Raw genomic sequence first — 25,634 nt, 5'->3', positions numbered from 1 at the left:
TGGTCCATTCAAAAAAGCATAATTTTCATTTTTGGGCAAACTATTTATTTAAATAAACACATGTTTCTCTCGTCCATCTGTGTATTATTTAAATTCTGAATTTTCATCCAGGCCTCTTGGTGAAAGCAAATGCTGATTTATTTCTCCACTAAATCCAAACCTGTAATCATTGCAAAGTTCTAAGAGATTAAAACTCGCTGTTCTTCAGTGCGCTTTTATTATGTGATGTGATTTATTCACGCATTACAAAAAGTGGCATTTCCCGCATTTCTCTCACCACCTTCTTATTGCCTGTTTTCATTAAAATGTGGCCGTCTCCATGGTGATTGTTGCCACGAAGGGCTAAAAGAAATCATTGGTAATCACACTGCAATCAGCAATGTTTGAATGAAAGGCATGAAATTCAAAGTGCATATTAACAGAGGTATAAGGGAGTGGACGGAAAGCAATAAGCAGGCTCAAAATAATGTTTTTTTTTTTTTTTCTCTCCCTATGATCACACTTAAAAGCATTTACGCCCTTTCATGGGTTCACATAATTAACTTGTTAACATAAAAATAAAGAGGGGCATGTTGGTTGTGTTGCTCTTAAACAATTTATTTTAAAATTGCAATATAGATTCTTGAATACTCAAGAGATTTACATGACTTTGAAATACACAACCAGTCAAATATATTTGGAAGACTAACCGACCTTGACACACAGTCATGAGATGTCATTTCCTATTTTATTTGTTTGTGTGTGTGTGTTTTGTGTATGTGTTCTTGTTCTTGTTTTGTGTTCTTTGTTTTTATGGTGTTGTTTTGGTTTATGCATTGTGTTTTTGTTTTGTTGCTCTGTTGTATTTTTGTTGTTTTGCAGTGCTTTGTTGTTCTTTTACATTTCATGTTGTTGTGTTTTGTTTCGGTTTGGTTTTGTTTTTTTATGTTTTGTGTTGTTTTTTGTTATTTGTTATATTTAGTTGTTTCATGTTGATTTGTTTATTATTGTTTTGTTATGTATTAATTTTTTATTCATGTATATATTTTGTATATAAAATATTTATTTTCAAGAATGTTTTTTTCTTTCTTTTTTTTCTTCATTACCCTATGAGAACAGATCTATTCTACTGACATTTTTATTATTATTATTTTATTTTTTTTACCCACCAACATTCAGAAATGTCAAACTCATTATTAGAGTGGTGTATTTGAGGCCAGTGCATATAGTCAATGAATTTAATTTTTTTAAATATAGTAGGGGAAAAAAGGAATGTCAGTGTTATTAACCCAAATGCTGATTTGTGTCCATTTCTTTGTAGATCGATGAGATGCAGTGGCCCAACGGTGAGATGGAAATACCCAGCTCAGTCTGCAGTCTGCCCTGTAAGACAGGTCAACGCAAGAAGATGGTGAAAGGCATGCCATGCTGCTGGCACTGCGAGCCCTGCGACGGCTACCAGTACCAGTATGACGAGACGTCCTGCAAACTCTGCGCTTACAACATGCGTCCGAACGGCAACCGGACAGGGTGCCAGCCAATCCCGATCGTCAAGCTGGAGTGGCATTCGCCCTGGGCCGTCATTCCCGTCTTCCTGGCTATGCTCGGCATCATCGCCACCATCTTCGTTATGGCGACGTTCATCCGCTACAACGACACCCCAATCGTACGAGCATCTGGGAGGGAGCTCAGCTACGTTCTTCTGACAGGGATATTCCTGTGTTATATCATCACGTTTGTAATGATCGCCACTCCGGACATTGCTGTTTGCTCCTTCAGACGAATCTTCCTTGGGTTAGGAATGTGTATTAGCTACGCCGCGCTCCTCACCAAGACCAATCGAATTTACCGCATCTTCGAGGAAGGGAAGAAGTCTGTTTCTCCACCTAAACTGATCAGCCCGACGTCTCAATTAGCCATCACGTCCAGCCTCATCTCCTTCCAGCTCTTAGGGGTCCTCATATGGTTCGGAGTGGATCCTCCGAACACCATAATCGATTACGACGAGCAGAAGACCATAAACCCCGACAGGGCTCGAGGGGTTCTCAAGTGTGACATTACGGACCTACAAATCATTTGCTCTCTAGGATACAGCATCTTGCTGATGGTAACATGTACGGTTTACGCCATCAAGACGCGAGGCGTTCCAGAGAACTTCAACGAAGCCAAACCTATCGGCTTCACCATGTACACCACCTGCATTGTGTGGCTCGCCTTCATTCCCATTTTCTTTGGGACGGCACAATCTGCAGAAAAGGTAATGCTTGTTTTAGTACTTTTTACAACGTGCATCTTTTCGGTTTCGGTTTCAAGTACGTATGTGCCGTTTTCACTTATTGATTTTACTCTATTTCACAGAGAGAATCAAAATTCTTAATTAATTAATTTTGTTTTACATTTTATTTTATTGTCGTTTGGTCTGTGAAAGACAGAAATTAGAAATTTTGAAAAATGTTGCAGCTTTTCCATACAATGACAATGAAATGGCTCTAAAATGGTTGTTTCCCATTTGTGAACAGAGCAAGTTATTTTATTTTAAATGAACAGTTCAGTTGATCCAGTTCACAAATCAGATATGTACACTAATATTATTTCATATCAGTGATATTGTATTCAGTTTCTTTTGTTTATTATTATTATTATTTAATTGATTTTTATTTTAGTGTTTATTGCTGAGGTAGCATTTCCTTTGCTGAGCTTGTTACATTAAAAAAATAATAATTAAACATTATTATTATTAACAGTATTACTCCCAAATTTGACAGATGTTGTAGGATTTATGATCAGACATAAAATAAAATTACTCATTTTTTGTTTAATTGTGTTTTGTATTGCATTTTTGTTTTACATTGTTTTGTGTATGTTATGTTTTTCGTTAGTTTTTTTGTTGTTGGTTTTATGTTTTGCGCTGTGCTTTTGTTTTCTTGTTTCATCTTATGTTTTTGTTTCTTGACCCACATGACAAAGATTTTTTTATTTAATTTATTATTATTTTTTAAAGCAGTAAAGCAGTTAAGTTAAAAAAAATAAATAAAATTATATATATAAAGATCTTGCTTTTGGAATTGCATTTAAAACAAAACAAACAAAACACATATATATATATATATACATATACATATATATATATATATATATACATATATATATATATATATATATGTGTGTGTGTGTGTGTGTGTTTTGTTTTAAATGCAATTCCAAAAGCAAGATCTTTCAGCCACTTTCTGTGTGGGATTGAATCTTGCACAAAGTGAAGGAAAAATGAACTCCTGGAGCAGCATTAATACAGATCTTTTACTTGTAGGCACTTTTTTCTTCATGAAAACCTGATTTGCGTCTTTTTAGTCTAGGCAATTGAAAGCATATTGGTCTAAGTGTCACCCCTTCTTTCATTTACTTTTGCCCTTTTTTAGGGCGTGAATATTTTACTCTTTATAATTCCCTTCAAGGCAGCTAAGAGTCTAACCCTCCGCATGCATGGTTTTCCACTCAATTTCAAATCCATTTGCAGGCTGATGTTGCCGTAATGGCTCTATTTTGTAATACCTGTTTGCAAGCTGCAGGCAATCTAGACTCCGGCTTTTGTACCTCTAAGATCATCCATTTTTCATCCCTTCCTGAAGAAATGAAAAATTATATTTCATCACAGGGAGAGGGTTGCCATCTCGAGGAACGGAAGGGCAAATAGGTATTAATAGCACAGTTAAGGATCAGAATCAATGTCCCACAACAATCTTTTAAAAGACATTTCATTAGCATAAGGACATTTGCTCATTATCTGCATACGAGACGAATGGCTCAGCTTTTTTCTCTTCCGTGCCGGTACTGAAAAGCAATTACCTAAATAATAGAGCGAGATGATTTGAGCATGTACCAAAGCCAGATACCATGATCGGCTCTGACACCAAAACATTTCTATTTGTTAGGACCTTTTAATTACGTTTCTAAGAACACACAGGATGTTGTTTTATGCCTTGATAAACATGCTATGGAGTGCATTAAAACGGCATTAAAAATCTTTATGAGCAAACTTGTCGCCCTCACACTGGGAGTTCTGTGGAGAATCGGATATGTGTGTTTAGACGTAGGTCGATGTCCAGATATCGGCTGTGTATCCGATTAAAATCCACATTTGGAAGTGGCTCAGATCGGATGTGAAAAAAATCGGATCTCGCGCAAGTTTTTATGTTTACACGTGTGCAACAAATTCCGATCTGTGTCAGATGTGAGCGAAAGATCGGATTTTTTGTGCCAGTGTAAACGCAGCCAAAGTTACGCCTTCTTCCTTTGCGTAAAAATTTGGGAGGTGTTATGCAAATCTTCCAACACAATGACGCAGACGTGGGGGCGTGTTTTAATGAGGCGTTTTAGGAAGGCGTGGTCGAGTGTTAATTTTAGAAAGAATATCTCTTTGGGTTTGAGACTTTAGTATTTGCAACTTTATGGATATATGCACGAGCAGCTTGTAACACTCCAAAGACAAAGGAAAACTTGAAATTGCATCAAATGACCTCTTATTATTTTATTTATAATGTATATGTATTCATTTTATATAGGCCTAACAATTTATATTAAAATTTAAAGTGCATCATAATAGCATCTGCTTTCACAACATACATTCTTTTCTGAATATGTATTATTTAAATTAATTTTATTTAATTTCTATAGGAATTCTTGTTTAAATAATTTATATTAGAATATTATGTATTTTATTATTAATGGCTTTAAAAGTAGCACCTTTATTTGCAATGCTTTTTTAGTTAAATAGTTTGTTTAATGTAAACATTTTAAAATCCCTTTTTATTTGTAATGATTCATCTCTGAGCTAGTTGGTTTGGCTCCGTTTTTATTATTCATTTATGTGTAAGCAAAAAATTGCTGATTAAAAAAAAAAAAAAAGGCACTGGCAGAACCAATGGCATGCTCACTGCAGCCACATCAAATTTTCCTTGTCGCCACAACAATGAACCATTTCATCACATTTTTCTTCATCTTTGTATTCATGACTCTCATTATGCTTAACCCCACGCGAGGATGCGGCTTTTCAAATGCAAATGAAAGCAGGAAATCGTGCACTGGAATCCGCGCGTGTTATGTAGGGAAGAGAAATAGCCACGGATTCCCGTGACTATTACCTGAACCCGGCCGGAGGACACCGGAGATGATGTACAGTCCTGAGAGGCAAACAGCAGCTCATTAGAGGGAAGAAGTGGCCTCATGTGCGCCAGAGCCTACAGGCGTGTGAATGCCTGACGTCAGCTGAGAAGAGCTGTGACACTCTGGCCTTTGCTGCTTGTCATTACTTACCTGGCAAGAGTCGCGCGGAATACAGATGAAGCTTCCGCTCTGACAGAGACGCTGTGAACTGTGGGTTTACGCGTGGGAAAGAGTCGTGAGTACAAAGCGAAGCGAGTTTTTGCGGAAGGGAGTCTTTCAGATCTCAGATAAATGAAAATAATGGCTTCACTCAGCTGCGTGGGGTGTACAGGCGCTGTGTTCGCGACAGTAGTGGAAATATGGCATTTTAGCATTGTTTGCAAACCGGTCTTAATCTTAACAATCATGGCCGCGGGAACTATGGGTGCAGAACCCCCCGCCGCAGTGCCAGGTCTGAGATTTTCCTTGTGCATCTTGATCATCCCCAAGATACTTAATTTTTGTGATTAATTATATATTAAACTTACCAGAAATATATAGGCCTAGTGCGGTTGTATTTTTCTTGCGCGCCTCGCAGCACGCATCTCTATCTCCCCCTCACACTGAGAGGGTTTCATGTGAAATATTCACATGATATTACAGTCATTTTAGATTCCGACTTTTAAAAACCATCTACGTCCTCGTCCTTTTTATGAGCGGCTTTCCGAAGCTTTCTCGCTTCTCAAGACAGCTACCGTCAATCACATAAGCACAGCTCTTTAATTGCACTCTAGTCTCTGGTCAAACGCGCTCAAACCACTGTAGCCTAATGCAATCTATTAAATACGCACATTATAACGTTTTAGGCAAGTAGGCTACCATATTATGTCATAAAATATTTTAATGACTGAATTTGTATGATCACGTTTAATAAAAAATACCTTTTAAGTTTAATTATAATGCATGTCCACGATTATTCAAACAACGAACAAATTATACAGCGAACAAAGAACATTACATTATCAAAGAATATCACTGAATTCAGTCTAGCGTGAATGTAAGCACTCTAAAAAAAAAAGCTCTAGTTATAATCAGTAATGTTGTCTGCAGTGTATGATGAATGAATGTCTTATTTACATCGCATGCACATCTGCACTTTGTTGTTTCTGATGAGAGAATTCACCAAACTGCACTGACCAACACTTTGGCATATCAGCGATGTTAATATTTAGTCAAAATCCCCATAAATAATAGAAATCTTAAAGAAAAAAATTATTGAACTAAAATCACAATAACCTCCGCTGCGCGTCAGGTGGTTCTTCGCCTCCACGTCGTGCATTCAAATCGTTTAATGCACAGCTAGCCGTTGATTATCCCTTACATACACATACACAAATACTGTATGCATTTTATTTACTTTATTTTCGATTTTTGTTCCGTGTTCAAGTCAATTGATATATGTTTTTTTTTTTTCTAAAGGCTCACGTACCTTCAGCAGCATCACTGTCTCTCTAACATGCCATCAGTGTATTTCGCTTCTCTGAGTGATAGTTTGCTTTCTGCACACACCGCAAAAAAAAAAAAAAAAGAAAGAAAATGGTCTCAGCTCAAGGCCTTTCTATTACATATGAGGAATTCACACCACAGTAATCTTTAAAAAATATCTAGCGTGGACAGAATGATCTTATTGAGCAGTGTGGAAGCACAGCTGAACTGCTCACATCAACTTTACTGTGCTTTTATGGTATATTATGATGGAGTATGGCACGATTTTTTTGTGCAGACTTCATATTGGACTCTTGTAATTCTGTCTATAGCATGGCAATACAAAAAGCACAGTGAATCACATGGAGAATTTTGAAAAGAGAAATTTAGGATCATAAACTTGAATGTATTTATAAAACGAGGCCTGTGGCTGTTAAGACTAGGCCTACATTGTTTTTAATGAATATTAAGCATATTTTACAATCAAATCCTCATTACATACAGTGAAGAATATCCGGTGTCGTTTTATTTATTTATTTTTTTGTATAGCAAATACCACCATAATGTGCATTTTCAATTTTATTTTACTTAAATTTACGTACATTTAAATATGTAAAAAAAGTAATTTAATTTTAAATCAACTGGTGAAAAAATGAGCACTGGCGTTTAAATACACTTAGTTCTCTTACTATTATCACAATGTAAAATAAATAAATAGTTTAATTAACATTGTTAAAAATAAACATACTATTTTTTTTTTCTAATATTGATAATATCAATGGAAGTTAAAAACTAACAAAATGAATTTTCTCATAAGATTTTAACATTTTAAAGCATTTAATTGATAATAGAACTGGTGTTTAAATTGGCTTAATATGAAAAATAAATAAATAAATAAAATTAGATAAGAAATAAAAAATAAACTATTTATTTGTTTGTTTGTTTGTTATATGAATGACATTACTATAAGTTAAAAGCGGAAACAGACCAGCGCATAAGTTACTGTGCATGCACACCCCTATATCTCAGTAACATAATCCTCTGAAGCAAACTCTTCCAACTCTTCTTCAAACAAACCCTGACTTCCTTCCATTGAAAATTCTCCCTTCAAGTCACACAGGCTTCGGCTGTTTTGAAGCCGGCCAGCATTTTCTGGAGTCTGTTGATTTTATGCTAACATCTGTACTGCTGGAGGCCTTTCCAGGTTGGATATAAGGTCTGAAAAGCGTTAGCCGAGAGAAAACGAATCCACTCCATTCTTTGTGAAGAAAATTACTGACAACAAAAGGAATTTCTGCTTCCATCGATGGTAGACCAGAAATTAAATGATTTTATTTCAAACATACTATTGACAAAAAAACATTACATGTAATCGTAATGTGTTTGATGATGAAAAATGAATAAAGAATTGATCCTAAATCACATTTCGCAGCAAAGGCACGTTAAGAAGCCTGAATTGATTGCTTTTTCATAATATAGTGATGTGGAATAAACTGCTGGTGTCAAGTGTAGCACAAAGGCCTTGATTCAATCCATAATTACCATATAAAGGTATCTACTTATGCAACTTTCAGTTGCATATTGGAATACTGATGTGAAGTTTTGGTCATTTGTAGTGGACTCGAGTACCATATGGATGAATATTCAATGATGAGGAGAGCTATCTCATGAATATTCAATAAGGTTGCGTTTTTGCTCCAGTGAAATATCTGTGGGCACTGTGATTTGCTATAGACAGCATCAGTTCATGCTGATGGGGACTGACACTGGGTGTTTCCTGATCATTTGCTGCAATATGCAAAGTAAGGTGTCAAGGTCTGGAAGGGCAAATCGAAAGCCAAGCTGAAAATCAAAATGGCCGGCGAATCCACCAAAACATATCCGCTTCTCGCACTCTTAATACGCAGATGTGACGTTTCCAATGCTAATGGCCAAGGATGTAAATAGTGCAACTTTCTTTCCTAGCAAACACTTACTGTGAATACAGTGAGAGATGCGAATCAACAAAGAACTGGGTTTACATTCAGAAAATGTGAATCTTGTAAGGTCAAACTGTGAGTTGTTTTAATCTTTGTTTATTTTATATAAGAGTTCCTTTTTTGCACCTCAACTTTGGGTCTAAATACTGTTTTTAATCCTATATTTCATTTCATGTTGATTGTAAGCACAATCCTTTCTGTTTATTGCCAATTTCAGTTAGAAAACTGTAATTGGACTATAATGAGACTGAATTGAACACCTCTCCGCTTCTCAAATTATCCAGAGTTGGTAATTAGAAAGTAATCATACTCATTCTGGTAAACCGGATACCAAGGAGTCCAAAACACTTGTACTGTTTCCCAAATGTCCCAGTTTTCCCTAGTTTTTAATCCTGTTTTTCTTTAATCCTGAAAATAAATAAATAAATCAATTCTAATTTTATATATATATATATATATATATATATATATATATATATATATATATATATATATATATATATATATATATATAACTATAGTATTTTTAAATTAAGTAATAATTTATTAGAATAATGTTTATTAGATTTTTTTTCTTCAATACCTTGGGTGATGTGGCTAGGGGTGTTTGAAACTAGCTACTTTTCATGGTAGTTTAAGTTTTTAGACAATATATACTGAAAAAAAGTGTAGAAACAATTTTCACTTAGAAATTGCGATTCAATTTCACAGATAATTGAATGAATGTTTTCTTGTAAAACGTACTCCAATAATTTAATGTTTCATGACTACTTGCTTTTTTTGTTGTTGTTTTAAATAACAAACGATTTTTCTTCATCTCAGAAGCTGTGCGAAAGCAAGGTTGGTGTTATATAGATCTCCCCGCCTTGATATGTAATTCTGTAGTGTTGTATAACAGCCCTTGAGCTTCAGTCAGATCCGGAGCGCATGTGAATCCAAACAGCACACCGATTTACCGTTAAAACGTGACCTGTTGGTCAGATTACAGCTGTGTTCTGCCTGATGAAGCATCACTGTTTATTAACCCTCTTGCTTTCTCTTTCCGCCCTTGTATTTTCCATGACACCTTGAGCCCAGATGCTTTTTTACATGAAACTAATAGGCTGGCTATATTTGACCACGCCATTAATCATAGCGGCGGCCAGGGATCCTGCCAATGGGTCCCAGGCTCTAAATGGTAAATTATCTTATCTCTCTGCAGGCTAACCAAACAGAAGAGATATTTATAGATGCTCTCCTGGACAGGTATGATGTTTTACATAACCCAATAAAATGGGCTGTCTGTGATGGATATTAAAAGGTAAATATATAAATATAAAAGCTAGAGCAGTGTGACGTACATCTGTTAGATGGGGATTTCACTTGGATGTTGCAACACACCCACATGTTGAAAGCTGATTAGTATTCAGCATAGACTGTGGCTGTTTGCACGTAAATGTACATGTAGCACACGTATATTTGACATAATGTGAGCCTACAAAACCTACAAATACTTGTTGGCATTGAATTTGAAGGAAAGTCTCAATGTTTCAACAGTATAGCCACAATATGTGAACAGTATGCAAGTTAACAAATTTTGCTTACTAACCTTTTTTTCTGTGAAAAGTTGTATCCAATTTCAATGCAGTTATGAAATATGAGGTTATGAAAACTTTTTGTAATTTTTGTTTTCATTGGAATATTTCAACATGCGATTACAAAATATTTTTGTAATTTTTGTTTTCATTGGAATATTTCAACGTGTGATTACAAAATATTTTAACAATTTCTGGTTTTGTTGGAATATTTCAACATGAGATTACGAAAAGGTTTTTTTTTAATTCTCCAAAATTAATTTAAATTGTAAGTGCCTTAATTGTAATCTTGATTTTTGCTTTTTTGAAGGTCAAGATGTGTATTCCAATATGGTTTTATGAAAAAAAAATATATATATATTTTGGGATGATGTAAACTGGTGAACCAGGAACATGGATAAGTCTTTAAAATTTTGTGTCGATTTTATACGTAATTAGTTATTGCCAGTTTTAGTTAGAATAACATAATTTGACTATAATGAGACTGAATTGAACACCTCTCCGCTTCTCAAATTATCCAGACATGGTGATTAGAAAGTAGTCATAGTCATTCTGGTAAACCGGCATCAAAAACACACTCATTGCTGTACTATTGCGGAGGTTGTGGTTTCCCTCTCGGGGCCAGCAGAATGAATCGGTCTGGGTGCAGTATGATGACTCAAGAAAAACAGATTCCATCTGTGCCTACTTTTGGAACAAGTACAAAAACTTTAGGATGTTATGTAGCTCTCACCAGAGACAGAATGCAATGAATATGCTGTAAACAGTCCGTTAAGGGCTAAGTGTCCACTTAAATGACAGTTTCATCAGAGAGTGTCAGCTGTGCTTGAGGTTGCCAGTAGCACAGGTTTATGGTGCATTGAGCAGAGTTGTCTGAAATGGCACATTTGCATTTACATGTATAAAAACGCAGCATGCATGCATGCAACAGTGTCTCTTGTCAGACTGCAGCAGTTTTCAATCAGTGCTACTGAGACACTTATTTGTGGATGATAATTAGAGTCATTTAGATGTTGAGTATCATTTGAATCATAGTTGCAATGAGCCAACAAGTTCAGTTGTTTACAAAGTGTGTTGCCAAAAGCAAAAATAACTTAAAACATATTTAGTCTTGTTTTAATGGACCATCCTGTATGTTTCTATATCTACTGTGACATTTTATGATATTTTTATTCGTATGTTTTTCAACTTCGGACACTTTAAGTCCTACTATTTATTTATGTTTGTTTCTTTGTTTGCTTTGACTTCTGACACTTAAGTCCCATTGGTTTGCTTATTTATCATGTAAACTGACCCTTTTATATTACAGTGGCTAGATTGTTTGTCATGTTATATTCTTCAACTTCAGACACTTATGTCCCAGTTGTTATTGATTTTTGCATTTGTTTGTTTGTTTGTTTATTTTTTAATATATAAAGCTTTGTGCACTTGGAGACAGAAATGTCATTGAAGAGCTTGAGATAAAATAAGCCATGTAGTGTACGAATAAAATAAAATCAAAAGTTTAAAGGATGCATATTACTATTAAATAATATTTTAATGTGTGTTATTTCATATGCTAAAATGACCAAATTAAGCAAAAATGTGAAAATATTATTTAATTAAGTGTTTTATGGCTACATAAAATGCTATAATAAAATTAGTCTCATAGATACAAAGTCAGTCAGTCATTTTAATTCAAAAATGTAAAAAAAAAAAAAAAAAAAAAGTAATTTCCACCATATTTTTCAGCAGTTGAGATGTGGTAGAAATGAAACTGCACTGCAAATTTTCATTACTTTCACGAAAAAAAGAAAAGGGCCTTGAAATGTGTCTTTTTGCATCACAAACCGGCTGTTAAAACCTTTTCCCTGCATTTCGTAAAATGCATTGTTACCCCTGCCTTGCACAAGGAACGTCTGATATGTAAACAATCTGTCTTGTTTGCGCGCCGGCGTCTTCAGGCAAGCAGTGAAGCTAAGCAGCTAAGTTTAATGGGGCGTCCCTTAGGGCTCTGTGTCTGTCACTTTCCGTTGAGCATGCGGTAATGGCAGTCTCGCACTTTCCCTTACTAAAAACAACTAAAAGCTCTAGCACCGCTATCACCCCCATGAACTGTTTATGTCGCAGAGTCTATTCTTAAGGGTTTGCCGTGGAGGTACAAAACTCTGTGACATTGCAGTAGAAGAGAAATCGTTCATGCTTGTCAATCTGGCTATTTCATTTGAGTGTCTCTATGGCAACAGCCATAGAAGGGGGGAGGATGTAGGGAAATTTATGAATGTTTGATATTTACTGAAGGTTTGATGGTGGACAGACAAGTATTAAATTAAATTGAGGAGAAGTTCAATTGAAATGAGACTGAATCTTTTACTTACCATCATAGAGTTCTTTGAATAGATGGATGTGAAGCCCCCCCCCCCCCAAATATTCTGTTTTTCATGGCACGCAGTCTCTGCGTGTTCCCATTTATTTTCGGTTTTTGAAAACAGAACTTGGTCTTTGACTCTGTGAAAATCGGAGAGGACCTTAGAGAGTGTCTCCGCTGGAGTGTGACCCAAATTCATTAGCCGCACATTGCCTCCATTAGCTTCCTCGCTCGCGAGCATGTTTAAAGCAGAAAGGCGATAAAACCTGACTATACAGGAATCTGCCTGCCTGCTTGAAGAAAGCACCTACATTATCAGCTGTTTTTTTTTTCTGCAAATAAATGAACAGAATAGTCTTTTTTTTTTTTTTTTTTGTGGGTATTTGTTTTGAACCCTTGTACTTCCTGTAGCTCAATTGCTAAAGCTGTAATGTTAGCAGTAGCACATCCCAAGGAACCTGTGTCGTGACAAAACTTTAGAAAGAAATGTCAGTGGTTAAGGAGTTGCTAACTAAAAGTAGCAGTGCTACTTACTAATGTAGCCTACAGTGGCTTAGCTGTTTTTCAAATTGCATAGCTTTTTCAGTAACTGCTTTTCTGATAAAGTAGTGCTGTAGTGCAACACAATCAATTACTTTTTCTGAATCAGTTCAATCAATACTGGCCACTTCATTAGGGACACCTTACTATTACCGGGCTGGCTTCAAAACTGTCATTGATTCAACAAGGTTCTGGAAACATTCCTCAGAGATTTGGTCCATATTGACATGCTAACATCATGCAGTTCCAGATTTGTAAGCAGATTTGTCAGCTGCACGTCTATGATGTGAATCTCCCATTACAGCACATCCAAAAGGTGCTCTATTATAGAATGGAAAACTGTATTTACCTTGGCACATTTAAACAATGCTCAATTGGTGCTAAGGGGCCCAAAGTGTATCAAGAAAATATTCCCCACACCATTACACCACAAGCACAAGTCTGAACCATTAACACAAGGCAGGATGGAACCAATGCTTTCATGTTGTTTACACCAAATTCTGACCCTACCATCCAAATGTTGCAGCAGAAATTGAGACCCGTCAGACCAGGCAACCTTTTTCCAATCTTCTGTTGTCCAATTTTGGTAAACCCTTGTGAATTGTAGCCTCAGTTTCCTGTTCTTAGCTGACAGGAGTGGCACCCGGTGTGGTCTTCTGTTTCTGTAGCCCATCTGCTTAACAGTTCAACGTGTTCAGAGATGCTCTTCTGCAAACCTTGGGTGTTTAACAAGTGCTTATTTGAGTTACTGTTGCCTTTCTATCAGCTCGAATAAGTTTGGCCGTTCTCCTCTGACATCAACAAGGCATATTCGCCCACAGAACTGCTGCTCAATGGATATTTTCTATTCTCCGGACCATTCTCTGTAAACCCTGGAGATGGTTGTGTGTGGCTATCAAAGTAGATCAGCAGTTTCTGAAATACTCAGACCAGCCCGTCTGGCACCAACAACCATGCCATGATCACTTAAACCACCTTTCGTTCCCATTCTGATGCTCAGTTTGACTTTCAGCAGATTGTTTTGACCACATCTACGTGCCTAAATGCATTGACTTGCTGCCATGTGATTGGCTGATTAGATGTTTGCGTTAACAAGCAGTTGAACACGTGTACCTAATAAAATAACTAGTGAGTGTATATAATTTCCAGTTTAATGCCGTGTCATGGCCACATTTACAGTGCATGGGCCAGATTCAAGAAACATTCTTAAGAAAGAAAGTCTTCTTAACTGCCATTTTCTGCTTATTTTTTAACTTAGGAAAAAATGTTTTGTATTCCCAAAAATTCTTCTTAATAATGTTAAATTCCTTTTCTTTCTTTTTTCTTAAGGTTATTAAGACAAAACCTTAGAAGAATTCAAATTCTTGAAAAGAATCTTCTTAAAATACATCGTAAATAACTAATACATAAATAAGTTAGGACAACCTTGTCTTAAATCCAAAATGAGTAAGAATTTATTGGGTTATTTCAAATGAATTGTTATATTTAAGCATTACAACAATATTAGCCACATATAATACATAAAGTGATGTGTATGATTTGACAGCGATGACTGATACTGTCTAACGCAACTTGTTGCTGAATTCAAAATTCAGTAACGACTCTGCAAAAACGAGTCAGATAGGGCGCTCATTTTTAATTTTAGCCTACAAATGCAACCTAACCTTTGGCTATGTATTTAGCACATATGAATGCGTCCATACACAGGATGTGTTTACTGTAGCAGTGGGGGACACACATACTGGAAGCGTTCACTTCGGAGAGCGTGCAAAAAGAGCACAAAAATGAATGAAATGGATTGCTGCAGCTTGAGACAGGCTCTGGCGCAAATAGTGCATGCGCTTATTATGATTATTAGGGTAATCTGCAGGAAGCACAAAAAAGACAATCCTTGAAGTGTGGGTTTATCAGTGCATCATCTTTAATAAGGTATTCTTAAGAATGTGTTTGAGAACTTAAGAATTTTTCAAGAATTGCACTTAAGAACATTCTTACGAACTTCTTGAAATGTATCTTAATAAATGTCTTATTTCTTAAGAAGATTTTCTGGCCCCAGGTCTTGATGCCCAATTCTGAATTGGTTATTATATCCAATATTTTGATGACCAGCTAACATCATCTGTTAAACGTGACTCATATCCGATATCTGCATTTCTGATATACACCCAAGGTAGATATACTCACCTAGAAACGGGGTTGCCAGGTCTGCAAAACAAAACTATCCCAATTGCTAATCAAAAACTAGCCCAGTAGTGGTTTTCCTCCATAAAAATTGCATTCCAGGGGCAGGAGGAGATCCATTTAACCCACCAACTAAAGAACAACCCGCACCAACAGTATTAAAGTCATGCAGCAGTGCCAGGAGAAGCATCCACCTGATTTGAAGTCATTCACTATCATTGTTTTTTGTTTGTTTTTTTTCAGTTGCATTGAGGAAAAAAAGATCAGAATTCACATAAAATCATATTTGTTAGTAGCTTTTAGTATTTTATTTTTCTAAAGGGTAGTTCGCCTAACGACAAGCTTGCAGTTTTTTAAAGCTAGTTTCAAAGCAGCTTCCCCAACACTGGACTATAGATCAATGTGCAGTGCCTTTTTTAAAATCATGCAACACAGTTGCAAAGGTACCCTGTGCTCATAAAACACAGAAATGCTGCTCGCTCACAAGAAAACATCAAGGGGGAACAGAGCAAAGCTAGAGGAGCTTGGATTTCAGGTTGATCTTTCTTCCTTTGTGTCTGCCTTTCTTTTTTCCTCTTGAAGTGGCCTAGTTCCCCAACCTGCCCCAGTGAAACACGGTACTGTGCAGTGAAACACAGCAACTGAAGGGTTCAGACACTGAGTCTTTAGCTCAAGGAGGCCTCGGGGGTGTTTTTCATCAGCCACTGTGAATCGGGACACCAGCGCACAGATTAGACGTATCGCTGATGGAGTCTTGTGTGGGATTTCACTGATGAAGGGTGAGACTGAGGCGTTTGGGTTCAGTAAAGCTCTTGCGGGACAATGCCACATGCAGGCTGAGTGATGACAGGCCGTATTCGGATCTGATTCTTGTACTCGAACACAGTACGATACTGCAGCACAAGATGGATATTGGGTTTTAAGTTGGGAAAACAACAGCTTGTTTTAGTGGTGCTCGCTTGGGTTAGAGATGAAAAAAATAGGCAAACACTGAAAGGGATAGTTCATCCAAAAATGAAAATTCTGTCATTAATCACTCACCCTCATGACATTCCAAACCCGTAAGCACTGGTGTATAAAGTACCTGAAAGCCTTAAGTAAAAGTACAGATATCTTACCAAAAAATATATCTTTGTGGGGAAGTCGTGGCCTAATGATTAGAGAGTCAGACTTGTAACCCAAAGGTCATGAGTTTGCGTCTCGGTACCAGCAGGGATTGTAGGTGGGGGGAGTGAATGTACAGCACTCTCTCCACCCTCAATACCACGACTGAGGTGAGACCCTGGAGGGACCAGCAAGATTGTGTTTAGTTTTAATTCCTTTTTCCATTTTGGAATTTTGGAATAAGAAGCACTTCATCCGGTACTTAGTGTCTTTCATTCGAACATAAGAAAACATTTCTGGAATCTGCATCTGAAATAGCATTTAGATGTATTTACACAATTTAATGTATCTCAGAGGGGACATGGATGCATTTAAACTGCAGTTACATATGCATAAATAGGCCTGTTTTGTTTTTAACATAAAACATTGAATACTGATATTTTAAATAAATTTAACACATGAAAAAAAAAAAAAAATAGTCGAAATGTGAAATTAAAACCTCCAGTAGGTGGCAGCAAGTGACTGTTAATGAGTGAGTCATTGAGATTCAACCAGTTCAACGGATTCATTCAGGAACAAAGCATTTAACTGTGTTAATGAGTGAATCACTGAAGCATTTTTATCAACCGATTCATTCAATGAGTAAACACACGCAAAACAGTGCTGTGATCGTTGTTTGGAACTATTTTTGTTGGTAAAATTGTGCAAAAACAAGCAATATTATGTCTAAAATGTAAGTGACTTATTGCTTTACTGAATTTGTATAAAATGATTATTAAATGTCAAATGTGTTATGCTGATATCTGCACAAAAACGGTACTCTTTGTGTGATATAGATTAAGTTAACTATATTAATTTATATAAATAAATCTAAAAAGTATTCAGAAGCATTTTTGCCGTCTCTTTTGCCATTTAGAATGCCTGGAATTTTGAATTTTAATAGACTAATAAATCAATGTGCGTGCACTCTGTGTGTGATTTGGTGATATAGCCTACTTGATAATGTCAGATCGCACATCATTACAAAAACACTTTCCATATTATCGCAGTATATCGCACACCCCAGACTCAACTTGAGTGGAAAATGAATCATCCGCGGTTGTGCGCGCACTTGTTTGCACATGAGCAAAGGTGTTTTTAAGAGTTTAATTTGCAAACGCCAGACCACTGATTCGTCAATCCTTCTTTCCTGCAGTTCCGTAAACGATTTATAAATAACTAATAAATAATATTTGTGCTAACTTTTTGATAATGTTATTAAAGGACCAAATAAACTTTGCGAGAACCTTGCTAAAACGTTCCATGTTAGCTGGGATACTATTACTATCAATATTACAATTAATTACACATAATGTTCTTGAAAAAAGAACAGATATTTTTCATTAAATTATTAGGAACTGGAACTTTTATGGATTAGTAATGAAAGTTTATTGGTCAGAAAGTGTGGGATCCCTAACCTTTGCAGCCGCATTGCAATCTCACCACATTCAACACGGCAAGCAATGCTCACATTTTCTGAAAAGACTGTAAAAATGTAGTTTTGATGAGAGTAGCTTTATGTGCTATAAGATGCAATATAGTTTTATAGACTGTTATAAGTCTGCGTCAAAACTACTCTTGTCTCTAATATACAGGAAAATGATGCAGCTGGCTTTCAGCGGCTGTCTGGTGCTTTCAGCGTTTTCAGAAAGTCCAGTGTTTTTTTGTGTCTTTGGTCTGAAGGGGGTGACGTGCCGTGAAATTTACCACTCCGGCAACTCTCAAGGCTGGAGTGGATGAAATTACCCTGGGCTCATTCATTCCTTTAGAGCTTGTAGTTGGTTTATGGCTGTGTAGGTGTATGAATTGCAGGTCCCATTTGCTTTGCCACAGGGAAAGTTAATGTAAAGTCTTGCACAATCAAATGTCTGCTTCTTTTCACATCTGCATGTCTGAACTGGTTGAATAAGGAAAAACTTTGATTGCTAATGGATCTTTCAGTCAATAAGACAAACTCCAAAGATACTGTTTCAATCATCCTAACAAATCATTCACAGAATATATTATTATTATTATTATTATTATTATATGTTAAAGACAATGATAATTACAAAAAATCATTTTATTTATTGATTGCTTTTTAAAATAGTTTATTGTTGGATTTTTTTTTTTTTTTTTTACAACATTCATTCATTAACGATTGTTTTAATAATAATATAATAATAAATAATAATAATAAAAAACAGTTATTATTATTGTTGGTGTTGTTATATAGAAATAATTATTATTTATTTTTATGCTTGTTTATCTGCTTGTTTGTTTTAAATTGATTATTATTATTATTAGTAGTAGTAGTAGTAGTATCACTATTGGCTGATTTTAAATGATCATTAAATATTATTTTATATTATTATTATTGGCCATTTTTAAGTCAATCAGTCTTTCCCACAGCTTAATTATTGGTATCAGCAAAATCCATTATTGTGGAAATACCACAGTGGCAGTAAAGAAGATGTCACATGTGAAAAGCGCTCCATAATCGGTCTGAAGCCTTTCTATGCATAATCAGTAATCCAGGCTGACATTTGAGCAAGCATAGCTATTTAAAAACCAAAACAGTCATCAGGTAGCCAATCATAACACGTTTGTTCAGTCACAGCCTCTCATTTTCCTCTGCCGGATATGCTTTCAAAAAAGCCTAGTTAGCGTTTGTTTCCTTGCGTACTGATTCCGAACATAATCGCCAATCATACCCCTAGCAGGTGCAGGGTGTTGCAATAAATCTCATTATGTGTCTTTTATGCATTCATTTGCATAATCCCAGCCTACATTTGCTTTCTGACTAGAACATCCATAATTATAAATGCACAAGGATTAACCTACACCAATTTCCGCTTCATCATTGATTTAAGGAGAACCATTGAGGGACATGCACACTGAATAGTCTGCTCGCTTGTAACTGTGGTCAGCATGTAGGCCACCTGGGCTGATGAGTCACGTAAATTGCACATGTAGAGCAGGTGTGGAAATGACAAAGGTTGACTAAGGGACAAAGAGGATGTTAGACCTGCAGGTGTCCGACTCCTGTTGTTGTCAGGTCTGAATTAACTTGCGTAAACAGAATCACAGACGTCTGTGTCCTGACCAGGTGCGACAAGTAGCTGAAAGTTGAAAGCAAAATTTTGTAGGATGTTACAAAATCACAGCACAATCAAAATATGTTCACAATCAGAGCTACCCAGTGCCGGTCTTATTCTTTGGTGCACATTTTTCACATCAAAACAAAAATATATAAATTTCATAGCAAGATATATATATATATATATAGATATATATATAGATATATATATATATATATATATATATATATATATATATATATAGATATTAGCTGCAATAGTGACTTATTGTAATTGCAATTTTTAACTTTGTTCCACAGAATTTTGATGAATAAAATGGCACTTTTTTTTAAAAAAAGTCATAATTGTGATGTATAAAGTCTCTGTAATGTTACGTGTCAGCTAAAGAGGCGCACGACGATGAATAGAACAAATGAAAGTCTTTTATTAATAATCCACAGTAGAATTCCAGAAGAAAGAAGTAGCAAAACACATGTGGTTAACTCAATAGTAGACAAAGAATGATGGGAGAACACAGGCTTTAAGTAATAAACGTGATCAAGGGGAAACAGAAACAGGTGAGGATCTAATTAACCAATAAGGGAACAGAAGAAACTAGGTCAACATGTGACAGTCACATTGAGAGATACAATATCACAATTACTTGAAACCAAGTGGAATTTTGAAAAACAATGTAGAAACTGTGAGATATAAGTCACAATAGTGAGATAAAAAAAAACACCCAATTACAAGAAAAAGTTGAAATGACCAGAAATGTAGTTGTAATTATGAGATATAGTCAAATTTTGAGATATAAAGTCTCAAAAGAAACAAAGTCGGAATAGCAAGATACAAAGTCTAAATTCACAATTTACGAGAAACATACATTTGCAATCACAAGAAATAACAACACGATTAGATATATAACGTCCATCAAAATACGTGAAGTCGCAATTGTGAGATATGACGTCATATTGAAAGATATTAAGTCACGGTTACGAGAATCATTACCAATTGCAATTGCAATAATTTAAATATATTAATATAAAATGTATACACTTTCAGTTAAATGAAATGCATATTATATTTGGAAAGTATTTCTTGAAAATATTTCTTGAAATTTGACAGTGTACTGTTGCACTACAACAAAGCAGGTGCTTTTTAGAAATGAATATGCAGTTTCAGTGAAAATGCATGCAGTGCTGAGTTTAGGATACTGTGCATCCAGGAGTGTTGACCCATGTTTAATGGAGGGGGCTGTTATATTTATGCCATCTGTGGCCTTCCCATGTGGATTTAGGTCAGTGAACACAGGTGCCTCGGATTTTTAGTGTGGCATGCTGTCTCTCCATTTACACTGACAGCGTGCATGTACTGTACTCTACGGGATACATGTGTATGCGCTTGAAAGCACATGATCATACATATACGTGCGTGTCATACAGAAAGGGATGTTTTTATGTTTTGGTACCACCAACACTTAGTTTTTTTGGAAGTCTGGATTGCAAGCAAACTAATTTGCAATATATACAATAGTTCTTTTTAGGATTAGTTATGCCAGTCAAACTCGTTTGCTTGTACACAAATATTTTATGCTCCGAGCTACTTAATTATAAATGTGACATTAAATATAATGCATTCCAACTATACACAGCCATGACCCATGACTCTGAATTAAGCGGGTTGCTTTGCTGAATTATGCAATGTTGCTATTGACCTTTCTTTGGATCAGGCAATATTTAATTATTATTATTATTTTTTTTTAATGCACACTTCTGGTCTTATTCTTTGGTGTACTTCATTTCAAACAAAAATATCAATTTTGTCAGTTTCAAAGTCACAATTACCAGGAGCAAAATAGATCTGCTACGCTGCTGCTGCTGCTGCTGTGGCAGAGCAAGTACCGAGACTTGCTAATGCCAATATATCCACAACATGCTGCTGTGAGCATGTAAGAAATAATGCTGCTGCAAATATAGCATACATGAAATAACCTCGTAGCAGATCTATACAGGTGGAGCTGGGGAAGGTGAAGGGTTTCTGAAGCATGCTTCACACTGCTACAACAAGCACTAGTCATATATTTGAATGTTGAGCTGAGAGCTCATTGGCTACCGATACAGGAGAGAACCAATCAGCTATGCCATGTGATAATGATGTCATTAGGTCAGATTGAGTTAGACCTATCAGACTGTGCCATTTAGAGTTTCATGCCAGAACTCTACAAAAGTGTGATTAATTACACTAAACATTTGTCGCGACTGAGAGATATAAATGGCCAATTACAAGAAAAAGTTTAAATTAAGAGAAACATAGTCACAAATGTGAAATATAAAGTAAAACTGTTTAAGTTTACTGTTTACTGTTAAGTTTTGAATAATACAAAATTATGAAAATTGTAATTGTACTGTGAAATATGAAGTTGAATTATGGAATATAAAGTCATAATTACAGTATAAGGGAAAAGTTGGAATTGCAGATATAGTCACAATTTTAAAGTATATAATGGTGAAAATGCGAGAAACAAAGTAACAATTTAAAAATATAAAGTCAAACTGAGGTATGAAGTCAAAAAATAATTACGAGAAATAAAGGTGGAGTTGCACATATAGTCACATTTTGAGATATAACTTTGAAATTAGGATAAACAAAGTCATAATTTCAAAATATAATGTCAAACTGAGATATAATGTCAGAATTACGAGAAATAAAGTTGGAATCGCACTTATAGTCACATTTTGAGATATATAACTGAAATTACTATAGACTGTTGTAATTTCGAAATATAACGTCAAATTTAGGTGTAAAGTCATAATTATGAGGAAAAAAGTTTAAATTGCACAGTCACATTTTGAGATAATGTATAATGGTAAAAATTTGGAAAACAAAGTTGTAATTTCGAAATATAAAGTCAAATTGAGATATAAAGTTGCAATCATGAGAAAAAAAAGTTGCAACAGAGAACTTTACACAGTAAAGTCACAATTATCGAAATTCATGAGAAATGATGGCACAATTGTGAGAAAAAGTCACAATCTAAGATAAAAAGCCGCAATTATGAGAATCAAAGTCATAACCTTTTTTTATTTAATTTTTTTATTTAAATCTGCTAAAAATAATTAAAAACAAATTTGATGTGGTGACCGCAGAAGGCTTTATTTTTCCACATTCATCCAAAGGGACGTTCCTCTCATTGACGTCGTCACCGCAGTGGATAGTTGAGTACGGAGAAAATGTTTTTGTCTTTGAGAACACGTTCAATGAGCTCAATGTGTTTGTGTGTAGCTGCCTTTAAACGTTTCAAGCCGAATTACCTACTGACACCCAAACAAAAACAAAAAAATTATCTTAAGGAGGAAGAAAAGGATTTTTAGATGACAAAATGCTTTGTCCTTTTGCGCATAAGAAGGAGAAAATGTAAAAAACGTTCGCCTTTCCGCCTACTGTACGTTTCCCGATTGCGTTTCTCAGCAGTACCAAATGTGTCACCTTCATCCGGCGTGACGGTAAACGACATTACAGCGCACTTTGAGTCGACTTCCTCTGTCACTACATGTGTGTCACTTTATATAATAAGTCCCTTCCTTTCTGAAGCTGCCTGACGCTCGTGTGGCGTTTGGGAAGCCTCTCATGTGGCACGCATAGGATGTTTTGCTTCCTCTATAGGTGTGACTCTGAAGACATCAAAAACCATCGTTTTGAGGATTGGGTTTCAAAAACGGTTTTAAGGCAAAGATGTTGCTTAAAAGAGGGTTCAGGCTTGGGTTGAGTATAGAAACTCGATGCTGAAAAGCATCTTTAGTGCCTATTCCAGCATCCCAGATCTTCGTGTCCTTGTTTGACGGTGCAAGAACAGCAGAAAGAAACAGACTGCAGGAATAAATAAACAAAGACTGGAAATCTGGCTGATAGATTGCCAGGATTAGCATATGATCACGACAGGAGTCAGCACGCCAATTGAATTCTTATCTGTTTAAATTGCATGTTGTCATAAGGTGGTGGATTGTGGATTTGTCTGTCACTGGTGTTAATGAGGTTGTCATAAGTGATGTGTTTAGGTGATTTTGAGACTTTGGAAACTCTGTTTTAATCATTAGGGATGTGTTTTAGCATGGGACAATGTTTGTTTAAACTTTGCAATGGTGTTTATCATGTCAGCCACCATCAGATTGTGAAATTGAAATGCTGTGTTGTTACATTTGCTCATTGGGACTTTGGGACATTGTGTGACAGTTTATGTTAGATTGCTTTAACAAAAAATGTCACACCCATAATAAATGCACTGTTAGTTATTTATTAATTTATTTATGTAGTAATTAATTAATATTATTATTATTATTATTATTATTATTATATTTTAAGAGTGTCAATGACATTATTATAGTATAGTATCTATCTATCCATCTATAATAATAATAATAATAATAATAATGTATCACATAAAAATAAATTTGTAAAATGAATTTAATTAATTTAGTCAAAATCAATTTTATAATTTAAACTATCTATCTATCTATCTATCTATAATAATAATAACAATAATAATAATAATAATAAAGTATCACATAAAAATTAAATATTTGTAAAAATTAATTTAATTAATTTAATCAGAATCAATTTTATAATTTAAATTATCTATATGGAGAGAGACATTTAAAATATTAGTTAATTAATATTATGAGAATATAATTTAAATATTTGGTTATAGTTCAATGTTTTATTCATTTTTAATGAATAATCTTATTTTCTGGTTTAACGTTATATCACAGATTCTCACTCTAAATTTGAATTGACTAAGCCATATTTAAAGCCTCATGTGACAAGTTCTTCCACATGCCGTCATATAAATCTGTACCGGTCGACACAATTCTATGGTTTCATAGCATATATATTGTCATACAGCCCAGATCTACTTGACTCTATAGCATCTTGGTTCGATTTTCAGTCTCTTTGTGATGTTTTATAAGCTCTTCTCTGCAGAATCAGTGTTCCTCATCTATCGAGCTGTTTATTTGTGAGCTGCTCCAGTTCTGACTGATCCATTATTAGCCCAAATCACATCCATAAAACTCTCCCTCTTCACCATATCATCCCTCACATCCAAACATCTCAGATGAGAGCCGGTGTTAAGACTGAATGCTCAGTAATTAATGCCGAGCAGAAGCCAGAGGGGAGTGTGTGTGTGTGTGTGTGTGTGTGTGTGTGTGAGTTACCACAAGGTGATTTGCTGTGCGCATCACAAACCCATTCAATAAGTGATTTATATTTAGAAAATTATTTTTATTGGTATCAGCCATATCTTGAATCACCAACTGTTATTTTACATAGAAAGGTCGAAATGCATAATGAAGGTGCAACAACACCCTGAGCTTTATTACGGTATTTAACGACAGTCAAAATAAATGAGAAGCATATTTTGAAAAATAATATATATATTACATAAAGTGATTTTTCAGAGGACTGAGAATTAAATAAATAATTAGATTTTTTTAAATTATGTAATTAAAAAAATATTTTTTAAAAACGTATTATTTATATTATTATCTAATACTATGTTATATTTAGTGCTGTCAAACGATTAATCGCGATTAATCACATCCAAAATAATATTTTTTTTGTTTACATAATATGTGTGTGTACTGTGTATATTTATTATGTATATATAAATACACACACATACAGTATATATTTTGAAAATGTTTACGTGTGTGTGTGTGTGTGTGTGTATATATTTATATTGTTACGTTTTATATTATATATACATATATTTAATATATAAACATAACATTTTTTCTTAAATAGAGATTGATAGTGAATGGCATTAAATGTGCACTTTGGTCTGGAAGGATCTATTTTAAGTTCAGATTTGTTCTTGGCGCAACATTGTAGAAACAGAAATCAAGCGATCAACAAAATGTGGTGTTGTTTCCCGCGGCTGGTAAGGACAAGCTTCAATAATGTCAGCAGAGGTTGCTTTTATCACTTGTTGCTTTGAGACATCACACCTGGTTTGGACATGGTGTTGGAGGTGAATATGGGTTCTATCAAGTCAAGCGTGCTGGATTTCTCTCATCTATTGCAGTGTCAGCATCACACGTCTCTCTTGCCAGTGAGAAGCGGAAGAATCAGGTGTTGATCTCTGTCGCACGACAGCTCATGTCAGTTCACTGCATTTGCACTTTGGCCTGGCAAATTCATTTGACACCCC

General features: G+C 35.3%; 1 protein-coding gene across 4 annotated transcripts in view; it reads left to right on the top strand.

Moving 5' to 3' along the window:
* The window catches only part of LOC131530056 (metabotropic glutamate receptor 7), a 219,923-nt gene that overhangs the window by 176,536 nt on the left and 17,753 nt on the right, over positions 1 to 25,634 (top strand). For 2 of the 4 annotated variants that reach the window (XM_058760127.1, XM_058760126.1), the window contains exon 8: positions 1,301 to 2,236. In XM_058760127.1, coding sequence (XP_058616110.1) covers positions 1,301 to 2,236 — 936 coding nt within the window. Of the gene's footprint in view, positions 1 to 1,300; positions 2,237 to 25,634 lie in introns of those variants that run through there. The other 2 variants (XM_058760128.1, XM_058760129.1) reach the window with 2 other exon arrangements.

This window comes from Onychostoma macrolepis, chromosome 22 (genome assembly GCF_012432095.1).
Source record: "Onychostoma macrolepis isolate SWU-2019 chromosome 22, ASM1243209v1, whole genome shotgun sequence".
Classification (NCBI taxonomy): domain Eukaryota; kingdom Metazoa; phylum Chordata; class Actinopteri; order Cypriniformes; family Cyprinidae; genus Onychostoma; species Onychostoma macrolepis.
Note: the sequence above shows the minus strand (reverse complement) of the source record. Positions and strands in the feature narration are given on the sequence as shown.